At 44.7% G+C, this 22,091-nt stretch overlaps 2 protein-coding genes across 2 annotated transcripts in view; both read left to right on the forward strand.

The window, feature by feature from the left end:
• Positions 1 to 22,091, forward strand: part of LOC101100178 (olfactory receptor 10J1-like) — a 306,783-nt gene that overhangs the window by 247,705 nt on the left and 36,987 nt on the right. Inside the window, exon 3 of the mRNA XM_045048479.1 lies at positions 17,017 to 17,076. The gene's annotated coding sequence lies outside the window, so the exon portion shown is untranslated. The remainder of the gene's footprint in view (positions 1 to 17,016; positions 17,077 to 22,091) is intronic.
• Positions 18,926 to 21,194, forward strand: LOC101094078 (olfactory receptor 10J4-like). Its single transcript, XM_019822340.3, is given in 3 exon segments — positions 18,926 to 20,241; positions 20,244 to 20,427; positions 20,460 to 21,194. Coding segments are annotated over 3 exon segments (1,026 nt in total). The 5' UTR covers positions 18,926 to 20,102; the 3' UTR covers positions 21,163 to 21,194.

Genomic DNA, 22,091 nt, shown 5'->3' on the forward strand with positions numbered 1-22,091 from the left:
CTCGCTCTCTCTCTCTCTCCCCCCCTGCCCTTCTCTCCCCCCTCCCTCCCCTTCTCCCTCTGCCCCTCTCCCCTGCTTGTGTGCACACTTTTTCTAAAATTTAAAAAAAAATGAATAATGATGAAACAGATGTTAATGATAAAATATAGAAGATCTACAAAGGTAAACTTTAGGTAAACTCCTAGTGAAAATCTGATCAAGAAAAACAAGTGAAGACACAAACTGGATTATGAATAAATGAAGGGACACCGTTACGGAATCTTCAGACACAGAAAGATGAACGGTAACGTTATGAACAACTTTATCTCAATATATTTCTAAACTTCAATGAAATGGATACATTTCTAAAAAAAATTATCAACTTTGAATCAAGAAGTAGAAAACCTGAAAACGTTTTTAAGAAATAAAGACAGTAATGGGGCCCCTGGGTGGCTCAGTCGGTTAAGCATCCGACTTCGGCTCAGGTCATGCTCTCATGGTTTGTGGGTTCAAGCCCCACGTCGGGCTCTTTGCTCACAGCTCAGAGCCTGGAGCCTGCTTCGGATTCTGTGTCTCCCTCTCTCTGCCCCTCCCCTGCTCACACTCTGTCTCTCTCTGTGTCTCAAAAATAAATAAACATAAAAAAATTAAAAACAGAAAGCAGTGAAAAAAAATCTATAAACAAATCTCTAGGACAAGGTAAATTTACTAGTAAGTGCTATGAAACATTACACGATAAGCTGATTTCAATACAATACAGATTTCCATGTTAGGTAGTAAAGGAGAAGTCCTCCTTACCTCCTTCTACAAAGCTGGAATTATCCTGACGACAAATTTATAAACTTTTTTTTTTTAATTTTTTTTTAACGTTTATTTATTTTTGGGACAGAGAGAGACAGAGCATGAACGGGGGAGGGGCAGAGAGAGAGGGAGACACAGAATCGGAAACAGGCTCCAGGCTCTGAGCCATCAGCCCAGAGCCTGACGCGGGGCTCGAACTCACGGACCGCGAGATCGTGACCTGGCTGAAGTCGGACGCTTAACCGACTGCGCCACCCAGGCACCCCATCCTGACGACAAATTTAACAGGCCGATCTCACGGATCTTGGTGTAAAACTCTTAAGCAATTATTATCAAGCCAAATCCAGCAATGTATACAATGGGTACATGACCAAGTTGGTTTTGTTTCAGAATGCGAAATTTGTTTAACATGAAAATGATCCAATAATGTATTTCCTCAAACTGTTTAAAGGGGAAAAGTCATGTGATTATTTCAATAGCTGCCGAAAACACATTTTTAAAATTGAGTGTCTACTTATAAGAAGAACCCTGAACCAACTAAGAATAAAAGATTTTCTTTAAGTTGGTAAAGCATATGTACAGAAGCTCAGCCAACATACACTTCATGGTGAGATACTAAAGGATTCTCTGTGAGATTGGGAATGAGATAAGGGTGACTGCTTTATCTACCTCCTTCAACACTGAACTGTACGTCCTCGCCAACCCAGTAAGCCACGAAAAAGAAATTAAAGATATAAGGATTGAGAAGGAAGAAACTCTTTACAGATGATGGGCTTGTACACACAGAAAATCCAAAAGAACCTACTGATAAATTAAACATTATTAAGAGAGTTTAGCAAGCTTTCTGGTACAAAATGTATAGAAATCCATTGAATTTCTGTACTTCAACAAACTGATAGCAAATTAAATTTGAAGAGGCTATCATTTATAATAGCTTAAAAATATCAAGTACGTAGGAATAAAGGCCTTCACCAAGAAAATTACAAAACCTTAATGAGGAACACTAAAGAGAACTGAAGTAATGGAACAATGGACCCCACTGATGAGTTGGAAGATCTAAGATTATGAAGATTCCAATTCATCAGAAATCTATGAATTCCTAGATCTGTGGTTGACAAATCAGTAGAGTTCAATCAGAATCTCAAATGGTTTGCTGTTCGTTGGTTGGTAGCTTCATAACTGACACTAAAATTTATATGAATGTACTAAGATCTGAGAGAAGCCAAAACACTCTTGAAGAACAGAAGATTGGCCTTTCAAATATTATTACTTATTAGGCAACAGTCATTAAGAACGTGTGGTGTTGGCACAGAGGTGAAGAGTCACTCTCGTGGAAGAAAACAGAGCTCTGAAATATGGGAACTCTTCATGCCAGGGCTGGCACTGTAGGTTGGTGGATTAGTCAATGATCTTGGAATTGTTGGCTATCTGTATGGGGGAAAATGAAATTAGATCGCACCATAAAAACATTAATTTCAAATGTAGTAAAAAACCTAGGAAGAAGCAAAACGCCCTATGAAATGTTTAGCAGATAATATATGAGAATGTTTATAAAGCTCTGGGTAAGAGATACAAAACATAAAGGAAAATAATGATACATTCTGTTGCATAAACATTAACTTCCATGTTTCAAAATAAAGTACAAGAAAAGGGCGGGAACAAGTAAATATATATATTAAAAAACCACAAATAAAATACTAGTATCTAGAGTATCTAGAGTTTGAAACACCAAAAAGAAAAAAAAAGATCAGCTTAATATAATGATAGATTTAGCAAGTGTATAGGAATCCCATATCAGGGGACACACAGAGGACATGTGAACAGATTTTTAACGTCATTAGTAGCCAGGGGAAAATAGACCACAGACCACAATTTCACACCGATCAGGCTGCAAAAAAGTCAAAGCTATCACAAATAAAGAGCACTGGCGGTTCTGGTTCCCTGCTGGAAGGAGAGCAAATTGATACAATCATTTTGGAAAACAGTTTGACATTACCTGTTCAAGTTGCAAACCAACGGCCCTATAGGAGCCAGCCATTCCACCATTAGAATTTAATCCAGAACAACTAAAGACACACAAAGTTAAAACAGCTTTGTTTATAATAGGGGAAGCAAAACAAACAACAACGCTGAAAAAACCAAACGTTGTTGAAAAGCAGAAAGGATAAAGTAAACCCTACAATATAGTATGGAACAGCAAACGAATTAATTATAAAACAGGGGTGCGCAAACACAGCCCAGGGGCCAGTGGTCTGTTTTGTAAATAAAGCTTTATTGGGACCCAGTCACACCCACTTGTCTACATGTTGTGTAAATTGCATTCACGCTGTGGCAGTGAAACTGAGTAGCTTCAGCAAGAGACTGTATGGCTCACAAAGACTAACATGTTTACCACCTGGTCCTTTACAGAAAAGGTCCACGGTTCCTGTGAAAGATTCCTAAGGGCACTGGTTACAGTTTCACGCTCCAGCATAGATGAATCTCACAACCATAATGTTGAATAACAGAAGCCAATCACAGACACGTGTGTGTGTGTGTGTGTGTGTGTGTCCCATTGATGTAATGTTCAAAAGAAGGCACGACTAAATAATATATTATTTAGGGATAATCTGTTTCTTTATAAATGTGGGAATACTTTAATCTAAAATTCATGATCGTGACTATTTGGTGAGTATTTGAAGTATTTGAAAGGAGCATCTATGAGGCTTCTAGATTTACAGTGATCTTTAGTTTCTTAGCCCGGGGAGAGAGTAGCTAGGTGTTTGCTATTTTTCTTAAAATGCACATTTGTTTTATATACTCTAATGCATACCCTATTCTACAATAAAAATTTTAAATTATACGTCAAGGAAAGTGTTCATGATATTGTTCAGTGGGGAAAATATTACAAAACAGTAAAAGTCATATGATCCCAATTTTGTAAAGAAAGTAAAGTTCTATATTCACGTGTACGTGAATATGTATGTATACAAAAAAATGAAAATTAAGTAAATGAGAGGCAACTGGGTGGCCCAATTGGTTGGGCATGTGACTCTTGATCTCGGTTCAAGTTCAAGTCGTGATCCCAGGGCCACGGGAACAAGTCCCACATCTGTGCTCGGCGCTCTTTCTCCCTCTTTCTCCTCTCCCTCCTTCTCCCTCCTTCTCCCTCCTCTTCTTTCCCTCCCTTGCTCATGCTCACTCCCTTGCTCTCTCTCTAAAGAAATATAAATATGTATAAATGAATATGTGTGACATTTGTAAACAGAAACTAATAAGGTATTTAAAAAATCTGTACTATGTAGCTTTTAAATGATACCCTGAAAATAATGTAATTCAATGGGAAATAAGTTATAAAACAGGATATGATATATACAAAATTACCTCAGTTAGATGAAAATGTGCCTAGGAAAGATGCTGAATGGAAATCCTCTAAATGTTAGTAGCGTGTGATTCTGCATGGTAAACTTATGGGTGAATTTTTGCTGTCTCCTGAATTTCCCAAAGTGTCCATAATAAATATATATTATGCAGTGGGATAAGGTAGCTTCAATTTCTTTTAAGCCTCCCTTGGGGTAATTCTCCTCACCCTCTTTCCATCCAGGCATCCCGCCCATCTTGGTTCTCTCGGGCTTTCATTCATTTGTACATGATAACACTTGTCACATTCAATTGAAATGATTTATTATCTCACTTTTCAACTAGATTGTAAGTTTTTTTGATGACAGATCCTACTTAGTCGCTTCCACACACCCGGAACTTGGCTCAATTTTTGCCGCACGTCAAGCCTTTGATCCCTGTGTCAAAGGAACTGATAAGGAAAACTCTGGAGATACTTCTGGTCTGAAGGAGGCCCCCCCCCCCAACCTCTGCCAGGTACTTCCAGCAGTACTGACAGCGATGGGTGGAAGTCAGAACAGTAGACTCAAGTGAGCATCTCGACCTCAGAGCTGGAGAGAGGAGAGGTGGGGACGGGACTTGCCCATCAGGGGGGCATTGGAGACACATGGAGCTTGTGAAGCAGTCAAGCAAAAGATGGACATGTGGCTGACAGGCGGACAGGAAGGGAGAGAATCTGCAGGCTCACTGAAGTTGAGAGGCTTCCAGGGGACAAAGATGGAACTCTATAGGAAGACATGGGTGGCTGAGCTAAGTATTGGCAAACCATTATCATCAACATAGACCATTGATCTTGGGTTAGTTTTCCAAATCTCAGTCTGACTTTTGGTGGATAGCTCTTTTCTCTAAAAAGATTGTAGAAATGTATATGAGTTTTTTACATGTGACAGTTTCCTTTGTTTGTCAAAGTAATAATGCACCTACTGCTTAGAAGTAACTCTGGGGTAGAAATGTGGGGACACTTAATCCCCAAAAGGATGCAGGACGCCTGATAGCACTCATCTAGTTCACGGCAAAGATAACCTGGGGGCCCAGCTCTCTTTGCCCAGTACTGAGTCCTTTGCCCTTGAGAGAGCGTAATACTGGAGGACCTTTCTGTCCCAGCTGAGATACCAATAGGTGTAACGCTGACACGGGAAGCGGGTGAGTCTTCTTAAGGAAGACATTAAGAAACAGGAAGTCACTGTATCTTGTTCTGGGTTGTTTTTGATGTCTCTGTGAAGGGATGCGGACTTAATAAATATTACCCAATTTCCTTTTAGTTCCTAACGTAGCTACTAACATCTTGTTGACGGGGGGAGGGTGGGAGGCAAGGCTCAGGGGGATTTGGTGTTCTCTTTTTTCCTCTTTTTCTATCTCAAGGACAGCGTCTCCTCCTCTAGAATCTCCAGCCCCAGCCCAGTTCACGTCCATGTCTCTTTCTCTCCTCCCCCCAACACAGATTATGCCAAGCGTATTTTTCTGGAAGCAGTGACCTGACCTGGATGCCCCGTGTTACACTGACAAACAAAAGCAGGGCAGAGAACCTGACCCAGAATTAAGCATTATAAGTAAGAGGAGTCAAGGCAGGGTATAGACCTCAGAGGCCGACGCAGCAATAAAGTTGTCTGGGGTCATTAGAAACCAAACCAGAGAAACGAACATCTGGTTAAGATACCTGCCAGCCTGTGAAGACAGACTACATTGTTTGAAGTTTAGCAATTACCCTACAAAGAAATAAAATACTCATTTTATCGATGGAGAATCTGAGGGTCAGAAGGACGAACCACTTATCATACGTTTCTAGTAATGATAAGAGCAGGTGTGAAACATAGGTCTCCAAATCCATTCGCTCACATTGAATCCAAACCGCGCCGAATGAATGTTCAGACGAGAGCTTCAGGTTATGGGGAGGGAGGTACCAGCTGTCGGAAAGCTGCCTGACCCTCAGCCTCATTCACTCGAGACACCAGGGACATCGGTAGCAGATGACAGCTCTGGGATTATAGAGGTTGTCTTATTTTTCTCCCCCGTCCACGATTTTTAATAGGTTCCCTCATTATTTACTTACGGGCAGGAGAACAGTCTCTTCCGCTTTATAGGCTCCTGGGCTCAGTCGGCAAAGTGGGAAACTCTAAAGTTCAAGAAAAGCATCAGAAAACCAGAACAGGAAAACGAAGAAGCTTAGAACGTCTAAAATCAATTCTCTCCTGGGTTTTTCTACCGACAGCCACTTACTTCCTGCAAGGTTGGCAAAGGAGGCAAATTCTCTGAGTTGCAGATCTACCTTAACTTTTTAAACAAAAAACTCAGAAGAGGACTCTTCACAAGGTCTGGGGGGGGGGGGGGGAGGAGAACTCGAACCCCAGGCCTAGAAGGGCATCATTTCCTGAGTGTCTAAAGGAAGCTCGGGGTATGGTGACAGGCTCAAAGCCCGGAGCATTGATTCCTCTGGCCTCAGAAGATCCTCCTGCAGAGCTGAAGCCTCTTTAAAAACCCCAGATCCGGGCATTCAGTCTGTGAATTCCCAAATCCCTCTGATCCAGGACTCCAGGGACATCCCCTTGAGAATCGTTCCAGGGCACAGAGGGCAGCAGAGAAAGAGTTTGAGGCTCTATCCCAGGGGACTGATTAGGAGCTTGGGCAATTAGTAGAACAAAACTCGACTTTTGTTGACTGATTCACAAGAGCGGTTAGCCTCGTAGAAACAAATACGTTTTGCTAAAACTCTAACGAACGCAGGAGACACCTGCCAAATGTGTGCCTATTATTCTACATCTGAGGACCGGGCCTTCATTTATTGAAGTAACAAAGATGTAACGCACGGTTCCAGGCACTGTGCTGGGCATTGGTGGTGCAAGTGTGACAAAGACAGTCATGGCATTTGCTTGCATGGAACTCATCATTAATGTATTCATCCACCGGGTATTGTGCAGATTAGTAAAAGGAGCCTCCTCTGCACAGACGCAGGCCGTGGGCACCCCTCTTGTTGAGGAGACAGCGTATTTTGGCATCCCTTCACGTGGACGGCTCCATATTGTGATGTACCACTGGTCGAGTGACGATGGGCTGCCTTTATCCCTCCCGCTGTCCCTTGGTTCGGTATCTTTGTATCGTCTATGGTGGCCACACCAGGCAGGTTTCAAACATCCAAGGCCACAAATAAACACGTTATTACAAACAGCGACACATGCCACAAAGGAAGAACAGAGTTTTGCGAGAGCACAGAATAAAGGGGGTGACGTTTTGCTAGTCTGGGAAGTGTAAATATTCCTCTGAGCGGTGATTTTGCGCTGGGGTCTTTAAGATGAATGAAGGTCAACTAGACGAAGTTAGGGAAGAGAACTGGAGGCAGAGAAAAACAGGAGGGAAGGACTTGATAGATTATTGATAATGCGTCGTTTCAAGAACTGAAGGAAAGCCCAATTGTGCACAGAGAGCTCGAGGGAGAGATGAATTTAGGTGTGAGGATGTGAGTATACAGGTCACACAGCACTTGGTGCTTATGGGGCAATGTGGAGCCAGCAAAGCTTTTAAGGAGGCAATGGCACAGTCCGATGTGCTCTCTAAAGCATCTGGTTGAGAAGTGGGAAATGAATTGGAGAGGAGCAAGTTTGGGACCGGGTTAGGCGGCTGCCACGGTTGTCCAGTGCGAACACGACAGGAGCTAGGGCCACGGCGGCAGGCACGGAGTCACCGACTCCCTGGGATAAGAGAGACCAGTTCACAACAGGCACCCTAGCGGGTGTGGTCAAGTGACCTGCCTCCTCCAGGACTCAGACGTGATTCAGGAAGCATTTCTCAGAAGAATGCTCATCTAGAGAAGGAAAGTATGATTTTTTTTTTAAACAAAAAATCTGAGGATTCTGTGCTGTGATCCTCCTCTTGAGGCTGGACAGAATCCTGACTTCATTCATTTTAATGGAGAATAAGTCTCTCACCCAATTCCCAGACTGGAGACAGTTCACATTCCCAGAACTCAAGTTTGTGTGTGTGTGTGTGTGTGTGTGTGTGTAGAATGGCAGTGATAGCACAAATAGGGAATCTCAAATAGAAGCTATAGAAAAGGAGCAAATGCAAACTCTAGGTTTGAAAACTATAATAACTGGAATTTCAGGGATCAACAGTAGATCTGAGCTAGCAGAAGAAAGAAGCAGGAAGCCTGAAAATCAATCCTAGAAATCACCCAGCCTTCAGAACAGAAATAGAAGCATGAAAACAGAGGGAATCTCCCAGACCTGTGGGGACAAAGGAAACATCCCAGCATTGGTGTGATGGGATTCCCAGAAAACAAGGCAGAAAAAAAAAAAAAAAAACTTAAATAAATAATGGCTGAAAACCTCCCAAATCTGATGAAAACCATTAACGGATTCAAGAAACCCAACAAACCCTGAGTGGGATAAATGCAAAGAGAACCACATCCAACTGCTGATAGCCACGTACAGACTAATCTTGAAAACCGAAGAAAAGTGACTCACCCTCATGCACAGAGAAAAAGCAGCATGATTAATAGTGACTTCCCGACAGGAAACAAAATTGAGACCAGAGGAGAGTGAAATGGCATTCAGATTGTCAAGGGGAAAAAAACAATTAACAACGACAACAAAATCTGAGTCTAGCAACAATATCCTTAAAAAATGAAGGAAAATTGGGGCGCCTGGGTGGCGCAGTCGGTTAAGCGTCCGACTTCAGCCAGGTCACGATCTCGCGGTCCGGGAGTTCGAGCCCCGCGTCGGGCTCTGGGCTGACGGCTCGGAGCCTGGAGCCTGTTTCCGATTCTGTGTCTCCCTTTCTCTCTGCCCCTCCCCCATTCATGCTCTGTCTCTCTCTGTCCCAAAAATGAATAAATGTTGAAAAAAAAATTAAAAAAAAAATGAAGGAAAATTAAGGTGTCGCTAGATAAAAAGATGGAGAGAGTTTTTGCCAGCAGACCTACCCCACAAGAAATACTAGAAGTTCTTTTGCCTGAAAGGAAACGGCAGTTGACAATAACTCATTTCCATGAAGAAGAACGAATGAAACCAGAAATGCTCCCTATCGTAACATGTATAAGTAATCATACGAGAGTATGTGTGTGTGTGTTTATGTGTCCACATGTTTATGTTCCTCCTGTAGTAATGTTTTTAGAGAAAAACAGACCATCATTCTAAGCGGTCGTATTGTTATAATACTGTATGGATTTATAAATTGGATTTATAAAAATAAAGATGTTACATGACGATAGTGCAGAGGCATAAGAGGAAGAAATGGAGACGTATTTCCATGTTGCCGTATTTCATTGAAATCAACTTTGTATTAACCTGAACAACATTGTGATAATTTAAACGTGCATAGAACAAGCACTCAAAAAAAAAATATCCAGTTTTAAAATCAACAAAAGAATCAATACGGTACAATAAAAAAGTTCTTTAACAGAAAAGGCACTAAAGGGGGAATAGAGGAATGTAAAACACACGAAATTTGGAAAACAGCTAGTGACATGGAAGACAGTGCCTCATTCACACTGTTTATTACATTAAACGTGAACGCACCGACGACTCTTGGTTTCTGTTCAGGTCCTGATCTCACAGTTTGTGAGTGCGAGCCCCGCATAGGGCTCTGTGCAGCCAGTGTGGAGCCTGCTTGGGATTTCCTTTCTCTTTCTCTCTCTCTCTGCCCCTCCCCTGTTCGCTCTGTCTCTCTCTCTCTCTCAAAATAAGTAAACTTAAAAAAAAGGTGAACACATTGAATCATCAAGTCAAAAGGGAAAGATTGTCAGAACGGGTTTTAAAAAGCAAGATGTAGTTGATAAGTTGTTTACAGGCAGTACCTTTAGAGTCAGAGACACAGATACTTTGAAAGTCACGGTGGTAAATAGATACGCCACGCAAACAGTAACCACAGGAGAGCTGTGTTAATATCAGACAAAATAGACTTTGAGACAAGGGATGTTACAAGAGACAAACATTTATGATAAAAGAGTCACTCTGTTAGGAAGATATAAAATTATGAAGGTATATGCACCTGAGAGCAGAGCCCAGAAATCCATGAAAAGGACAGATTGAAAGGAGAAATAGACCACACAACAAATATAGTTGGAGAGCTCAATAATTCTACTTTATTAATTTATAGAACAATCAGAGAATCCACAAGGATGGAGAATGCACGAACAACATCGCCAGACGACTTGACCTGACACTTCTGGAAAACTACACATAAAAAGAACAGAATGTGTATTGTTTTTGAGTACATGCGGCACATTCTCCAGGCTAGACCGTAGGGCAGGTCACAAAATAAGCTTCAAATTTTTAAAAATGGACATCTTCTTTCCTGATGTTTACATAAAACAATAACTTTCTTTTGATTAGTGTTTGCATGGTATTTTTTCCATTCTTTTATATTTAATCTTTCCGTATGCTGACAAGGTATGTCTTCTATAAACAGAATTTTGTTGTCTTATCCCGTGTGACAGTTTTTGTGTACTAAGTGGATTATTATTTTGCATTTAATGAAATTTACATTTTTATATTATAACAAAATTACCGATATCTTTGGGTTTTACGTATGTTACCATTTGTTTTCTACTTTTCCCATTTTTTAGATACCTTTCCTTTTTGTCTTATTTTGGAATAATCAAGTATTTTTATTCCTTTTATTTGTTCCTTACACATCACTTTAATGTTTATTTTAGAGATTAGATTTCAAGGACCATGCCACAATTATGTGAAACCTGAATTTGATTTACCCCTATCTTAATGTTGTTACTGTGTATTTTCATTCCACAAGTATTTAGACATTCTCAAGATATTAATTGGATAATATTACGTATAATATTAATTTATGCTTTCCATACATTTATCTTTTATGCTGAAATTCATTTCGGTTATTTTTTGTTTTGGTTTCTGTCTGGCATGAATTTTCCTTCCATCTGAAGAACCCCAGGGGCACCTGGGGGGCTCAGTTGGTTAAGTGGAGAACCCCAGCTCATAGTTCTTTAGTGCAAGTCTTCCGGTGAAGAATTCTCTCATTTTTTCCATTTCCGAAGCTGTTTTTATTTTGGCTCTTCTTCGTGCATGATACTTTCCTGGAGTCTAGAACTCTCCTTTGGCAGCTACTTCCTTTCAGCCCTTCGATATCATTCCACGGATTTCTGTTTCTTATTACTGCTGTTCAGAAGCCGGTTAACAGTCTTATTGCTATTCCTTGAAAATAGTGTATCTTTTTCCTCTACCTACTTTTAAGCCTTTTTCTTTTTTGGCCATCTTACACGGTATGTGTGCATGCATTTTGTTGGGGTGGGAGGTGTGTGTGTATATGTTTTGCATGGAGTTCGGCGTCATTCTTGACCCTCTGTCCTGATATTGTCCTCGGGTTTGGAAAACTGAGAACATGTTTCTGCATCTGTTGCTGCTGGGACATTCCATCTCTCTCTCCTGTCTACCCATAGCTCCAATTACACATACGCTAGACCTTTCACCAGGTTCTCTATGCCTCCTGTGCTCTTGAATATATATTACACATTCTTTCTCCCTCCCTGTGCTTCTGCTTGGATATTTCCTACTGACATGCTTCTCATTCAGTGATTTTTTATCTCTAGTTTTTTTTTCTTTTTTATAGTGAAACTTTTTAAAAAGGTTTATTTATTTATTTTGAGAGAGACAGAGACAGCATGAGTGGGGGAGGGACAGAGAGAAAGGGAGAGAGAGAATCCCAAGCGGGCTCCACGCTGTCAGCACAGAGCTCGAGGCGGGGCTCAAACTCATGAACCGTGAGATCATGACCTGAGCCAAAGTCGGATGCTTAACCGACTGAGCCCCCCAGGCACCCCTATCTCTGGTTTCTTTCTAATGTGATGTTAAAATATTCTATTGAGTTCTTAGTTTCAGTTATTATAGGTTTTACTTCTGATGTTTTCACTCTATTAAAAAAAATATATTTTCCAGTGCTCTGTTGTGGTTCCACAATCTGCCAGCTATTTCCTTCAACACAATAAAAATTAGTTTTTTATTGCTTTGCAACAAATTACCACATACTTTTTTTTACATGTGGCATATTTACATTCATTTCCTAATATTCTGTCTCAAATAACCACAGATTTAATAGCTTATAACAACACAGACATGTTATGTCACAGTCCCCACGGCTCAGGCGCTCCGGGTCCCCCACTCTCGGTCACGGTCCCCGCGGCTCAGATGCTCTAGGTCCCCTGCTCTCTGTCATGGTCCCCACGGCTCAGGTATTCTGGGTCCCCTGCTCAGGGTCTCACAAACCTGAAAGCACAATGTCAGCCCGGCTGCATTTCCTTCTGGACCTGGGCATTCTCTCCCAAATTCACATGGTCGTCAGTGGACTGAGGCTGTGTTTGCTCACCGGCTGTCACCGGAGATCAGTTCCCCCAAGTGCCCACATTCCTTGCCGCGTGGCCCCCTTGGGAGTCCTTTCAAAACGTGGCCGCTTACGTCTGCAGAGTCAGCAAGGGAGGGTCTCCGTTCTGCTAAGACAGATTTTTATAGGACGTGATGTAAGCGTGAGAGTGACATCCTGTCACCTGTCTGTCCTCTGTTGGGAAGAGGCAAGTTACGGTTTGGCCCATGCTCAGGAGGAGACGATGGTCCGGGGCTGTGTATCTCGGAGTTCTCAGAGCTTTAAAACGGGAACTTTTTTGATGAATCTGTTTCTATTGAGTGCTTTCTTTTTTCCTTCTTCATCTTTAGCCCTGTGGTCTTTTCTCCTGGTACAGTTAGTGCATCTTCACTGCACCCTACACGCACAATATCGGGGGTCCTCCAGCCCTCCCCGCCCCCTCCCCGGAGGGGGCCTGGTAGTAAATAATGTAGGACTTGTGGACCCAAAGTCTCTCTTGCATCTACTTAATGCTGCTGTGGTCGCATAAAAGCAACCACAGGCGGCATGTGGGGGCGGGGTGGCTTTTTTTCTTTTAATTTTTTTACTGTTTATTTTTGAGACAGAGACAGAGCATGAGCAGGGGAGGGGCAGAGAGGGAGAGAGGGGCAGAGGGAGGGGCTCGAACGCACAAACCACGAGACCGTGACCGGAGCCGAAGTCGGACGCTTAACCCACTGAGCCACCCAGGCGCCCCGGGAGTGTGGCTTTGATTAAGAAACAAACACAGGGGCGCCTGGGTGGCGCAGTCGGTTAAGCGTCCGACTTCAGCCAGGTCACGATCTCGCGTTCCGGGAGTTCGAGCCCCACGTCAGGCTCTGGCTGATGGCTCAGAGCCTGGAGCCTGTTTCCGATTCTGTGTGTCCCTCTCTCTCTGCTCCTCCCCCGTTCATGCTCTGTCTCTCTCTGTCCCAAAAATAAATAAACGTTGAAAAAAAATTAAAAAAAAAAAAGAAACACAACTTGAATTATGGTCACTGAAATATGACTTTCATACAATTTGCACGCCACACAATGTTATTCTTTAAAAGTTTTTTCTTTCGATCATTACAAAATATATGGCCCATTACACAGCACGTAGGCCGTGCAAAAACCGATGGTGGGTTCATGGGCCGGCAGGCAGTAGTTGGCTTACCCTGCTGTAAGTGCAAAAGCAGTGAAGATAAATTGAGGCTCTACGTTATATTATCTTCCTCTGTTTTACTTCCCAGTGGGTAGTTAGACGACGGGCAAGAACATGTTAATAAGCAGGGATTACGTGAAATTGAAGCTGGTTTCAGTCTTTGTGAGGGTTGGTTTCTTTCTCCTTTACCTCTCAGTGGAAATACAGCCCTTAAGCATGTGGAGACCAGGAGATGACCAGATGCTCTGCTCTCTCTTTTTCTTTTTTTTTGTTGAGTGTTTGGACCAAAGCCTCTGAGCAACAAATTACAGTTCCTTGAAGAAATTGCAAACAGTGGGCGTCGGGCTGACATTTCTACATATCCTTTCTTTATGGAATCTTGGCCCCTCCATTATTCACCGACTTAGAAGCTACATCACCTCTTTCTTTATTTTTTTATTTTTTTATGTGTATTTATTTTTGAGAGAGAGAGAGAGAGACAGAGTGCAGGCAGGGGAGGGGCAGAGAGAGAGGGAGACACAGAATCCGAAGCAGGATTCAGCCCAGAGCCCGACGCGGGGCTCGAACTCACGGACCGCGAGATCGTGACCTGAGCTGAAGTCGGACGCTCAATGGACTGAGCCCCCCAGGTGCCCCAACGCTACACCACTTCTTATGGTCATTAGAACATCGTTGCAGAGATGGAAGAGAGATAATGCCATCCTTCGATTGGAGGCAGACGTGGAGAGTTAGCAGTGGGGGTGGGGGGAGGGGGGAGGACCCTGGGAAGGGCCTCTTATTTCACTTTCTGATTGAACCTCAGTTTCTTCATTTGTAAAGTGGGGATAGTAATATTGAATATTTACCTGCTTCCTCATGTTATTGCGAGTCACCCAAAGCCACGTGAAGGGTGCAGAGCGAGAGCAACTTCCGGGGGGACGTCGCCGTCCTCCCTGTCGCCACATGCGACTCCATCACCCGCAGGTGCGTCAGGAGGCTCGGGTCAGAGGAGCATCCATCCAGACGCCAGTCAGATTTGTGGCAGATCTGGACGCTGAACCTGGGGAAACAGAGCCCCTAGTCTAATGCTTTTGCACCACCACCAGGCTGCCTTCCTGGATTGTCCTCGCCCGCGGCACCGCCGTTGAGCGCAATTACAAATTAAATTCGGTCTCAGCGGTAGTCACGGAGAATTTCGCCGTGTCCAGACGTGTGCTACTGTTTCTCCTGAGGCCGGGTTTCCCGGTTGGAGTCCTGGTTCCTCATGTATGAGCTCAGTGTCCTAGAGAAAGTTCCACAACGTCTCTGTGCCTGTTTTCTCTCCTGAAGAGGAATGTAGCTACGCTCCCTTGTAGATTTATCGCTAGGATTAGATGAACTAACATGTACACTGCCCAGTTCAGTACCGAGCAGATAAGCACATATCATAAGTGTTAGTAATTATTTTGATGAGTAGCAGCTGTAAGTACCCTGAGAGAAAAGATGGAGAGTCTCTAAAGATGCTTATAATTGAATTACGGATGTGAGGCCAATGTGAAGAGTGGGACTAAAGAGTTAAAAATATGTGACGCTTGGGCTCTAACTTTTGCCTAGTTCAAAGCCGTTGACGCTCACTAACATCTGTGTGGGCTGCGGGTAGTGACACGGATGTACTTCGTGGAAGGTGGCCTGGCAAGGCGGAGGCCTTGGGCGGAACCGGGCCAGAAGTTCCAGAATGATGCAGGGTGTGCAGCCAGCAGAGCAGAGATGGGCAAGATGGGTTAAAGTAGAAGAAGTCACGGGATGGAAGGGAATACAGTCCGTGGTACCGTAATAGCGTTGCGTGAGGACACGCGGTGGTTACACTCGTGGTGGGCGTGGCATAACCCACAGAGGTTGCACGCCTGAAGCCGGTGTCACGTCGTGTGTGAACTATGCTTCAATTAAAAAAGGTATAAAGGTGAGAAAGACAAATACCATATGATTTCACTCATATGTGGAGTTTAAGAAACAGAGTAAGTGAGCAAAGGGGGAGAAAAGAGAGGAGAGAGAGAGAAGCCAACCGAGAAACAGACTCTTAACTACAGAGAACACACTGCTGGTCACCAGAGGGGAGGTGGGGGGCGGGGAATAGAGGGATGGGGATTAAGGGTGTACTTGTGATGGGGGCGCCTGGGTGGCTCCGTCGGTTAATCGGCCGACTTCTCTGCTCGGGTCATGATCTCGAGGTTCGTGTGTTCGAGCCCTGCGTCGGGCTCTGGAGCCTGCTCCGGATTCTGTGTCTTCCTCTCTCTCTGCCCCTCCTCCGCTCATGCTCTGTTTCTCTCTGTGTCTCAAAAAGTGAATAGAAACATTAAAAAAATTTTAACAGTAGTGCCCTTGTGATGATCACCAGGGGATGGACCTAAGTGTTGATTCACCATATTGTACACCTGAAACTAATATTACACTGTGTGCTCACTATGCTGGAATTTAAACAAAAGGGTAAAGGTAGTCTTACAAGAGAATTCTAGGCACGGATTGGATTGGGGATTGCACCCTGGGACTTTAAACTGGCTTCCAGTGCGGGGCATCTGAAGGTCAGCCCTCTGCGGACCTGGCTGCAGGGTTCCATGCTTAAATCCTTCTTGGCAATCATTGCTTCCCTTCTGCCACACATGAAGCATCCTTTCCAGAAGGGTCTTAAGCTCCTCAGCTTTGGCACCAGAGAAACGGACAGAAAGTATAACACGTACCTCGCGGGACCATGGCCCAACCTACCAAGTTTTCAGATCAGCCTTTTCCCCACAGAGATTTCTCCTAATTGCCAGGCCAGCTCTACCTTCCAAAATGTTAATCCCAGGATGAGGCAACGAGTTTGCTGGGTAATGAGGTCTCTTGGCGCTCTGCTGTTTGGATTGCGCCCTCTGCTACCCTAGGTCACTTGGGAGTAGCAGGTGCTGTTTTGGGGAGAGAGACCCAGGAGTCTGGACAGGAAGTCCGCACCTTAAGAAACCTCAAGCCAGAGTTGTTATTGCTTTGTGACCCAAAGAAGAGCTGCTGTCCGAGGAGGTTGTGGGAATCCAGAGGAAGTCAATGTGACTTTTCCTGTCCGTCACTCATAGGCTCAGGCACTGAAGACTGGGCTGTGTGTCCTTCCCTTCCTTTCGAGTTTCTTTTCGGTATCCCCTTCTGGGCAGTATCTCAAGATTAGCCAGTAAAGGGGGGAGTTCCTATGAAACCACAGCTCTGCTCAGTAAGACGTTAGTGATCATCAGATAAGAAAATCCGTAGACTTTTGGTAAAATAGCGCTGGTTTTGCACAGTGACCCAGACTCAAGTAACTGATGGATTTAAAATAATCTCGGGAAGGTCACTGACAAAAATCTGGGAAATGCTTTGTAACTGTTAGTACACATCCATATGTATTGTTGCAGGCGTTCAGTGTCCCGAGTGGGAGGATGTGACTCTCAGAAGACCAGAGAAACAGGCTGCTGGTGAGTTTCACTTCCTTGTACTCTGGGACAGTGCTTGTTGATTGTAGCGTAACATTCGTTCATCACGGAGTCAACGGTGATCTGTAGAAGGGGGACCACGATCTCTCGTAGACAATCTTGTGCTTTTTATCCTTTTGGAAATGTGTATGTGTGAACTAATGTAAGGAGGAGGGACGTAAGACTTGAGGGCTCTTTATTTGGGTCCTATACAAAAGGCTGTCCAGAAATCTAACTTCTGTGAGGGCACGGACCCTTGCTTGGTTATCTTTGTGTTCCTGATACTAGCACAGCACTCGCTTCGTGACATACTCAGCACATTGAACTCCTGGAGAGATGGTTTTGCTTGCATTCAGAACAAAATTTTATTATTTACAGTAGACTTAAAAAAAAAATTGGAGACCCAACAAGACAAGTAAGTTCTCTTCCCTGGAGAAAAACTGTAAGATTGGGTCAGGGACAGGCTTTGTTTCCCTCTTTTTGTTGTCATTTATTTGACAGAAAGAAAGAGTATTAACCCCAAAGTCCACTACGGTCTGAATTTCGAGGTTTCTGTCCATCCCTACCCTCCCTACCTTTTTGTCTCTTTCCTTCCTCACCTCCATTTCTTGCACCCGAGATGAGTAGCCCTCTTCTTGCCATCCCGTCTCCCCATCCCACCCTGCTCCCCTTCCCTGGTGGCTCTTCTGGAGTCCACCCACATAGTGGTGCTGGGATAGAGTCGTTTCAGGTGATAGTAATTTAGAGCGGATTAATGGTCTGGAGGAGGAAGAAAACAAATATTCTAGGCTACAGGCAGGAGTAAAATCTTTTTCCAGGCAAGTGGAAGGGAATTATAAGAACAACCTGGATGCATTTCCATGTACGTGTGCAAATATAATAAGACCTGTGGTTGTCGATGGATGGGTTCCGAACTATCCGTCAAAACCCAAGAACACAACTTGGATGTCACTACAGACTATTCCCAGCTAGCAGCTGGATGGGCCACTGTGATCTGAGGGAGAAAGAAGATGTTGGGCATCTCTGGGACGGGAGTGCAAAGCAGAACTAAAAATCTCATTCTACCAGGTCCACACCCATGTTGGGATAGTACATGGGGCACTACATGGGTCTGGTCCGTGCACCGTGAGAAAGATGTTAAAAGCACGTGATGAAGTTTGTATGAGCAGTTGGCAGGGAAGTGATAAGAGTTATAAAAATCAAGGCTGGTTAATCACAGGCTTGTTTACAAATCCTTGAAAGCTGGGCTGAAGCCGATTAAAAAATTCTTTGTAATGTTTATTCGTTTTTGAGAGAGAGACAGAGCGCGAGCAGGGGAGGGGCAGAGAGACAGGGAGACACAGAATCGGAAGCAGGCTCCAGGCTGTCAGCACAGAGCCCGACGTGGGGCTCGAACTCACGGACCTCAAGATCATGACCTGAGCCGAAGTCAGACGCTTCACTGACTGAGCCACCCAGGCGCCCCCAAGTTTTTATCTTACTTCCAGTCTAGTTAACCTACAGTGTTGTATCAGTCTCAGTTGTGCAGTATAGTGGTTCAACGATTCCGTTCATTACCCAGTGCTCATCAATGTACCTGGAGACTTCACCCTTCATCCCCGCCACCGGTTTCTCCCACCCCCCACCCCTCCTCTGGTGACCAGCAGTGTGTTCTCGATAGTTAACAGTCTGGGATTTTGGGGTTTGTTTCTTAAATTCCACACACGAGTGCGATCATATGGTGTTTGTCTTTCTCTGACTGACTTATTTCGCTTAGCATTGCACCCTCTGGATCCAACCATGTTGTTGCAGATGGCAAGATTTCATTCTTGTTGATGCCCAAGTAATATTCCATTGTGTATGGAATGAATATACCACATCTTTACCCATTCATCTATTGATGGACACTTGAGCTGCTCACATAATGTGGCCATTCTAAATAATGCTGCAGTAAACATAGGGATGCATAAATCTTTCTGAGGTAGTGTTTTCATATCCTTTGGGTCAACACCATCAACAGATTTTTTACCATTAAGGGGGCTCGCTTGGAACTTGACTGAGGTTGATGCAATGAGGGACCTTGGTTGGGAGACCATTGCAGTCTCTGCAGAGAATGACATTGTGCCCACAAGTTGGGTGTTGGTAGAAAGTGCAGAGAAGAGGGGACACAGAATACAGCATTTTGGGAAGGACTGTTTTCCGCATGGAAAAGGATGATGCTCAGCTTTCTGAATGGAAGTAACGGATAACCATGGTGGCTTCTTTCGGGAGTAGACACCGGTTGAAAGGCAAGACTAAGCCTGCCGCTGTCCAGTCTCCAGTTCTGAGCTCACATGAGATGAGCCCATTTCTATCCCTGTCTCAACTTGAAATATGCAAAATTGAAGGGAAAAATAGAATATCTGGTCCTTCTCTGATTAGGTGAATTTTATCTCTGCTCTCACACTGGGAAAACCCAGCCCCTTCTTGAAAGGATCTCCTCGGATCTGTTCCATCCTGTTTTCTGCTCAAATTCAAGGAGATAAACCATACCCCTGCAGTGCCTTATCAAACCTTTTCCATGGCCTGAGAGGTTATGTGGTGTGGGGCTTTCAGGAGGACCAGCTCATAGAAATGCTCCCTTTTGTAGTCTTTCATGATCGCAGGGGATTTTAGGCGCTGGGCTTGGTGAAGTGACTCTGAGAAGCAGAAATCATTACAGGACTCTTCTGAGCCATTTGGCAGTGACAGTGCCTTCTGACAGGTGTTGAAAGGCTATCGGCCTCAGATATGTTCTGTCTTTTACCTCGGTTGCTGTCCTCACTGGATCCTTCCCAGCAAATTCAAGAGTGTTTGAGGACCAACTTCTTCCCTGACCTGGACTCGCCTCTTCGATGTCTGGGCAAATTATTTCTACTGATCTCCTCTGTACTCAGCCTCTGCCTTCCCTCTGGGATCTGACTCTGCCGCCGATCTCAGGGTCCTGGGGTGGAGCCCAGGAAGAGGTGGATAGAGGCGATGACCGCAGCTGACACTGATGACCGTCGAGGTCCAGGGCATTTGCTCAGACGATGGACACACTTTTTACCCAAGGCCTTGGGTTAGCCTGTTCTCTTGTACAGTTGGCTCATCACCCCTGTCCTTTGCCCAGAACCACACCTCTCTCAGTGCCAACACCAAACTCTACTGCCGTGGTCGAGTTCCTCTTTGAAAGGAACTCGGGTGGCCGCACAGGCTGGTCTTTGCCGTCTTTCTGAGTTTGCACCTGCTGACTCTGTCCAGCAATATCATCATCATCGTGACTGTTGTTCGTCTGAACCATCACCTCCATACCCCCATGTACTTCTTCCTGAGCATGCTGTCCCTCTCTGAGACCTGCTACACTGTGGCCATCATCTATGCTTCCTGGCCTCCTGAGTCCCCACCAGCCCATTTCTGTCCAGTCTCCTCAGTCCCCAACGAGCCATCTCCATCCCAGACTGTGCCACTCAGCTCTTCTTCTATCTCACCTTCGGCATCAACAACTGCTTCCTGCTCACGGCCACGGGGTATGACTGCTACGTGACCACCTGCAACCCCCTGTGGTATTCAGTCATCATGAGTAAAGAGGCCTGTGTCCAGTTAGCAAGTGGCTCCCTGGGAACTGGCCTGGGCGTGGCCACTGTCCAGGTAACATCTGTGTTTGGCCTGCCCTTCTGTGATGCCCATGTCATATTTCACTTCTTCTGTGACGTCAGGCCCCTGCTGAAGCTGGCCTGCGTGGACACCCCTGTCAACGAGATCATCAACTTTGTCGTCAGCGTCTGTGTCCTGATTCTGCCCACGGGCCTGGTCTTCTTCTCCTGTGTCCTCATCGTCTCCGCCAGCCTCAAGATCCCCCCCGCCCGGGGCCGGAAGAAGGCCTTTGCCACCTGCACCTCCCGCCTCAGAGTGGTCATCGTCCACTATGGCTGTGCCTCTGTCGCCTACCTCAAGCCCAAGTCCCGGAGTTCCCTGGGGCAGGACAGACTCATCTCTGTGACCTACACCGTCCTCACTCCCCTGCTGAGCCCTGTCGTGTACAGCCTGAGGAACAAGGAAGTCAAGGATGCCCTGCGCAGAGGCGTGGGGCAGAAGCCCCTTTCCTCTTAACAAGGACAGATTATTGGAAGGCTTTTAACTGATTTTGTTTAACGTGTATTAATTTTAATGCTGTTTCAAAAATGCCTTTAAATATGGGATCAAGAAGGATGCTGGGATGGCTCGGTCGGTTAAGAGTCTGACTTCAGCTCAGGTCATGATCTCATGGCTCGCGGGTTCGAGCCCCGCTTTGGGCTCTGTGCTGACAGCTCGGAGCCTGGAGCCTGCTTCAGATTCTATATCTGCCACTCTCTCTGACCCTCCCACACTTGCACTCTGTCTCTCTCTTGTTCAAAAATAAATAAACATTAAAAAATTTTTTTTTTTTAATTTTCCAGTAAGCTCCTAAACCTGCAGAGGTTAATCTTGAGAAGTTTCTTCTTAGATGCTCTCAACTTAAAACCGGACTTAAAGCCAGCATTCCTGTCTGAGCATCACAGAAGGTGAACACGTGCGCTCTGGTGCAAGGCAGGGTCCTTTCTCCCTCATCCTTCTGTGCACTCTGGCCTTCTATGCCAAGGACTGAGCATACCCTGACTTCCAGACGCAGCTCCTGCAACGCCCAGAATCACCCCACGGGGTGACCCTGCATGGGCAAAATATCACTTGTGAGAGTGTCACGGGGTCTGCTGGTTATGAAGGGTGGGGCAAGGCAGTGGAAATGAACAAGTTCTCCAAGTCAAGTTAACCTGTCTGACTTTGCACAAAACACTAGCTAGCACGTGAAGTCAGCCTGCAGATCAAAGACACCTTTGCCTTCATGTCCAGATTTCTAAACATAATAGCACCAGTGCCTTGCTATGAGTATAGTCAAAATTATTTTCAAAATGTTTGGCTTAGTCATCCTGCTTAAATCCAGATAAAAAGCCATTAGGTAGAGGTCTGACAGCCGGGGTCTCACTCTCTTCTGTCACTTGTACTCAGTGAATGCTGTGCTACCC

The sequence above is a fragment of the Felis catus genome, chromosome F1 (genome assembly GCF_018350175.1).
Source record: "Felis catus isolate Fca126 chromosome F1, F.catus_Fca126_mat1.0, whole genome shotgun sequence".
Classification (NCBI taxonomy): Eukaryota; Metazoa; Chordata; class Mammalia; order Carnivora; family Felidae; genus Felis; species Felis catus.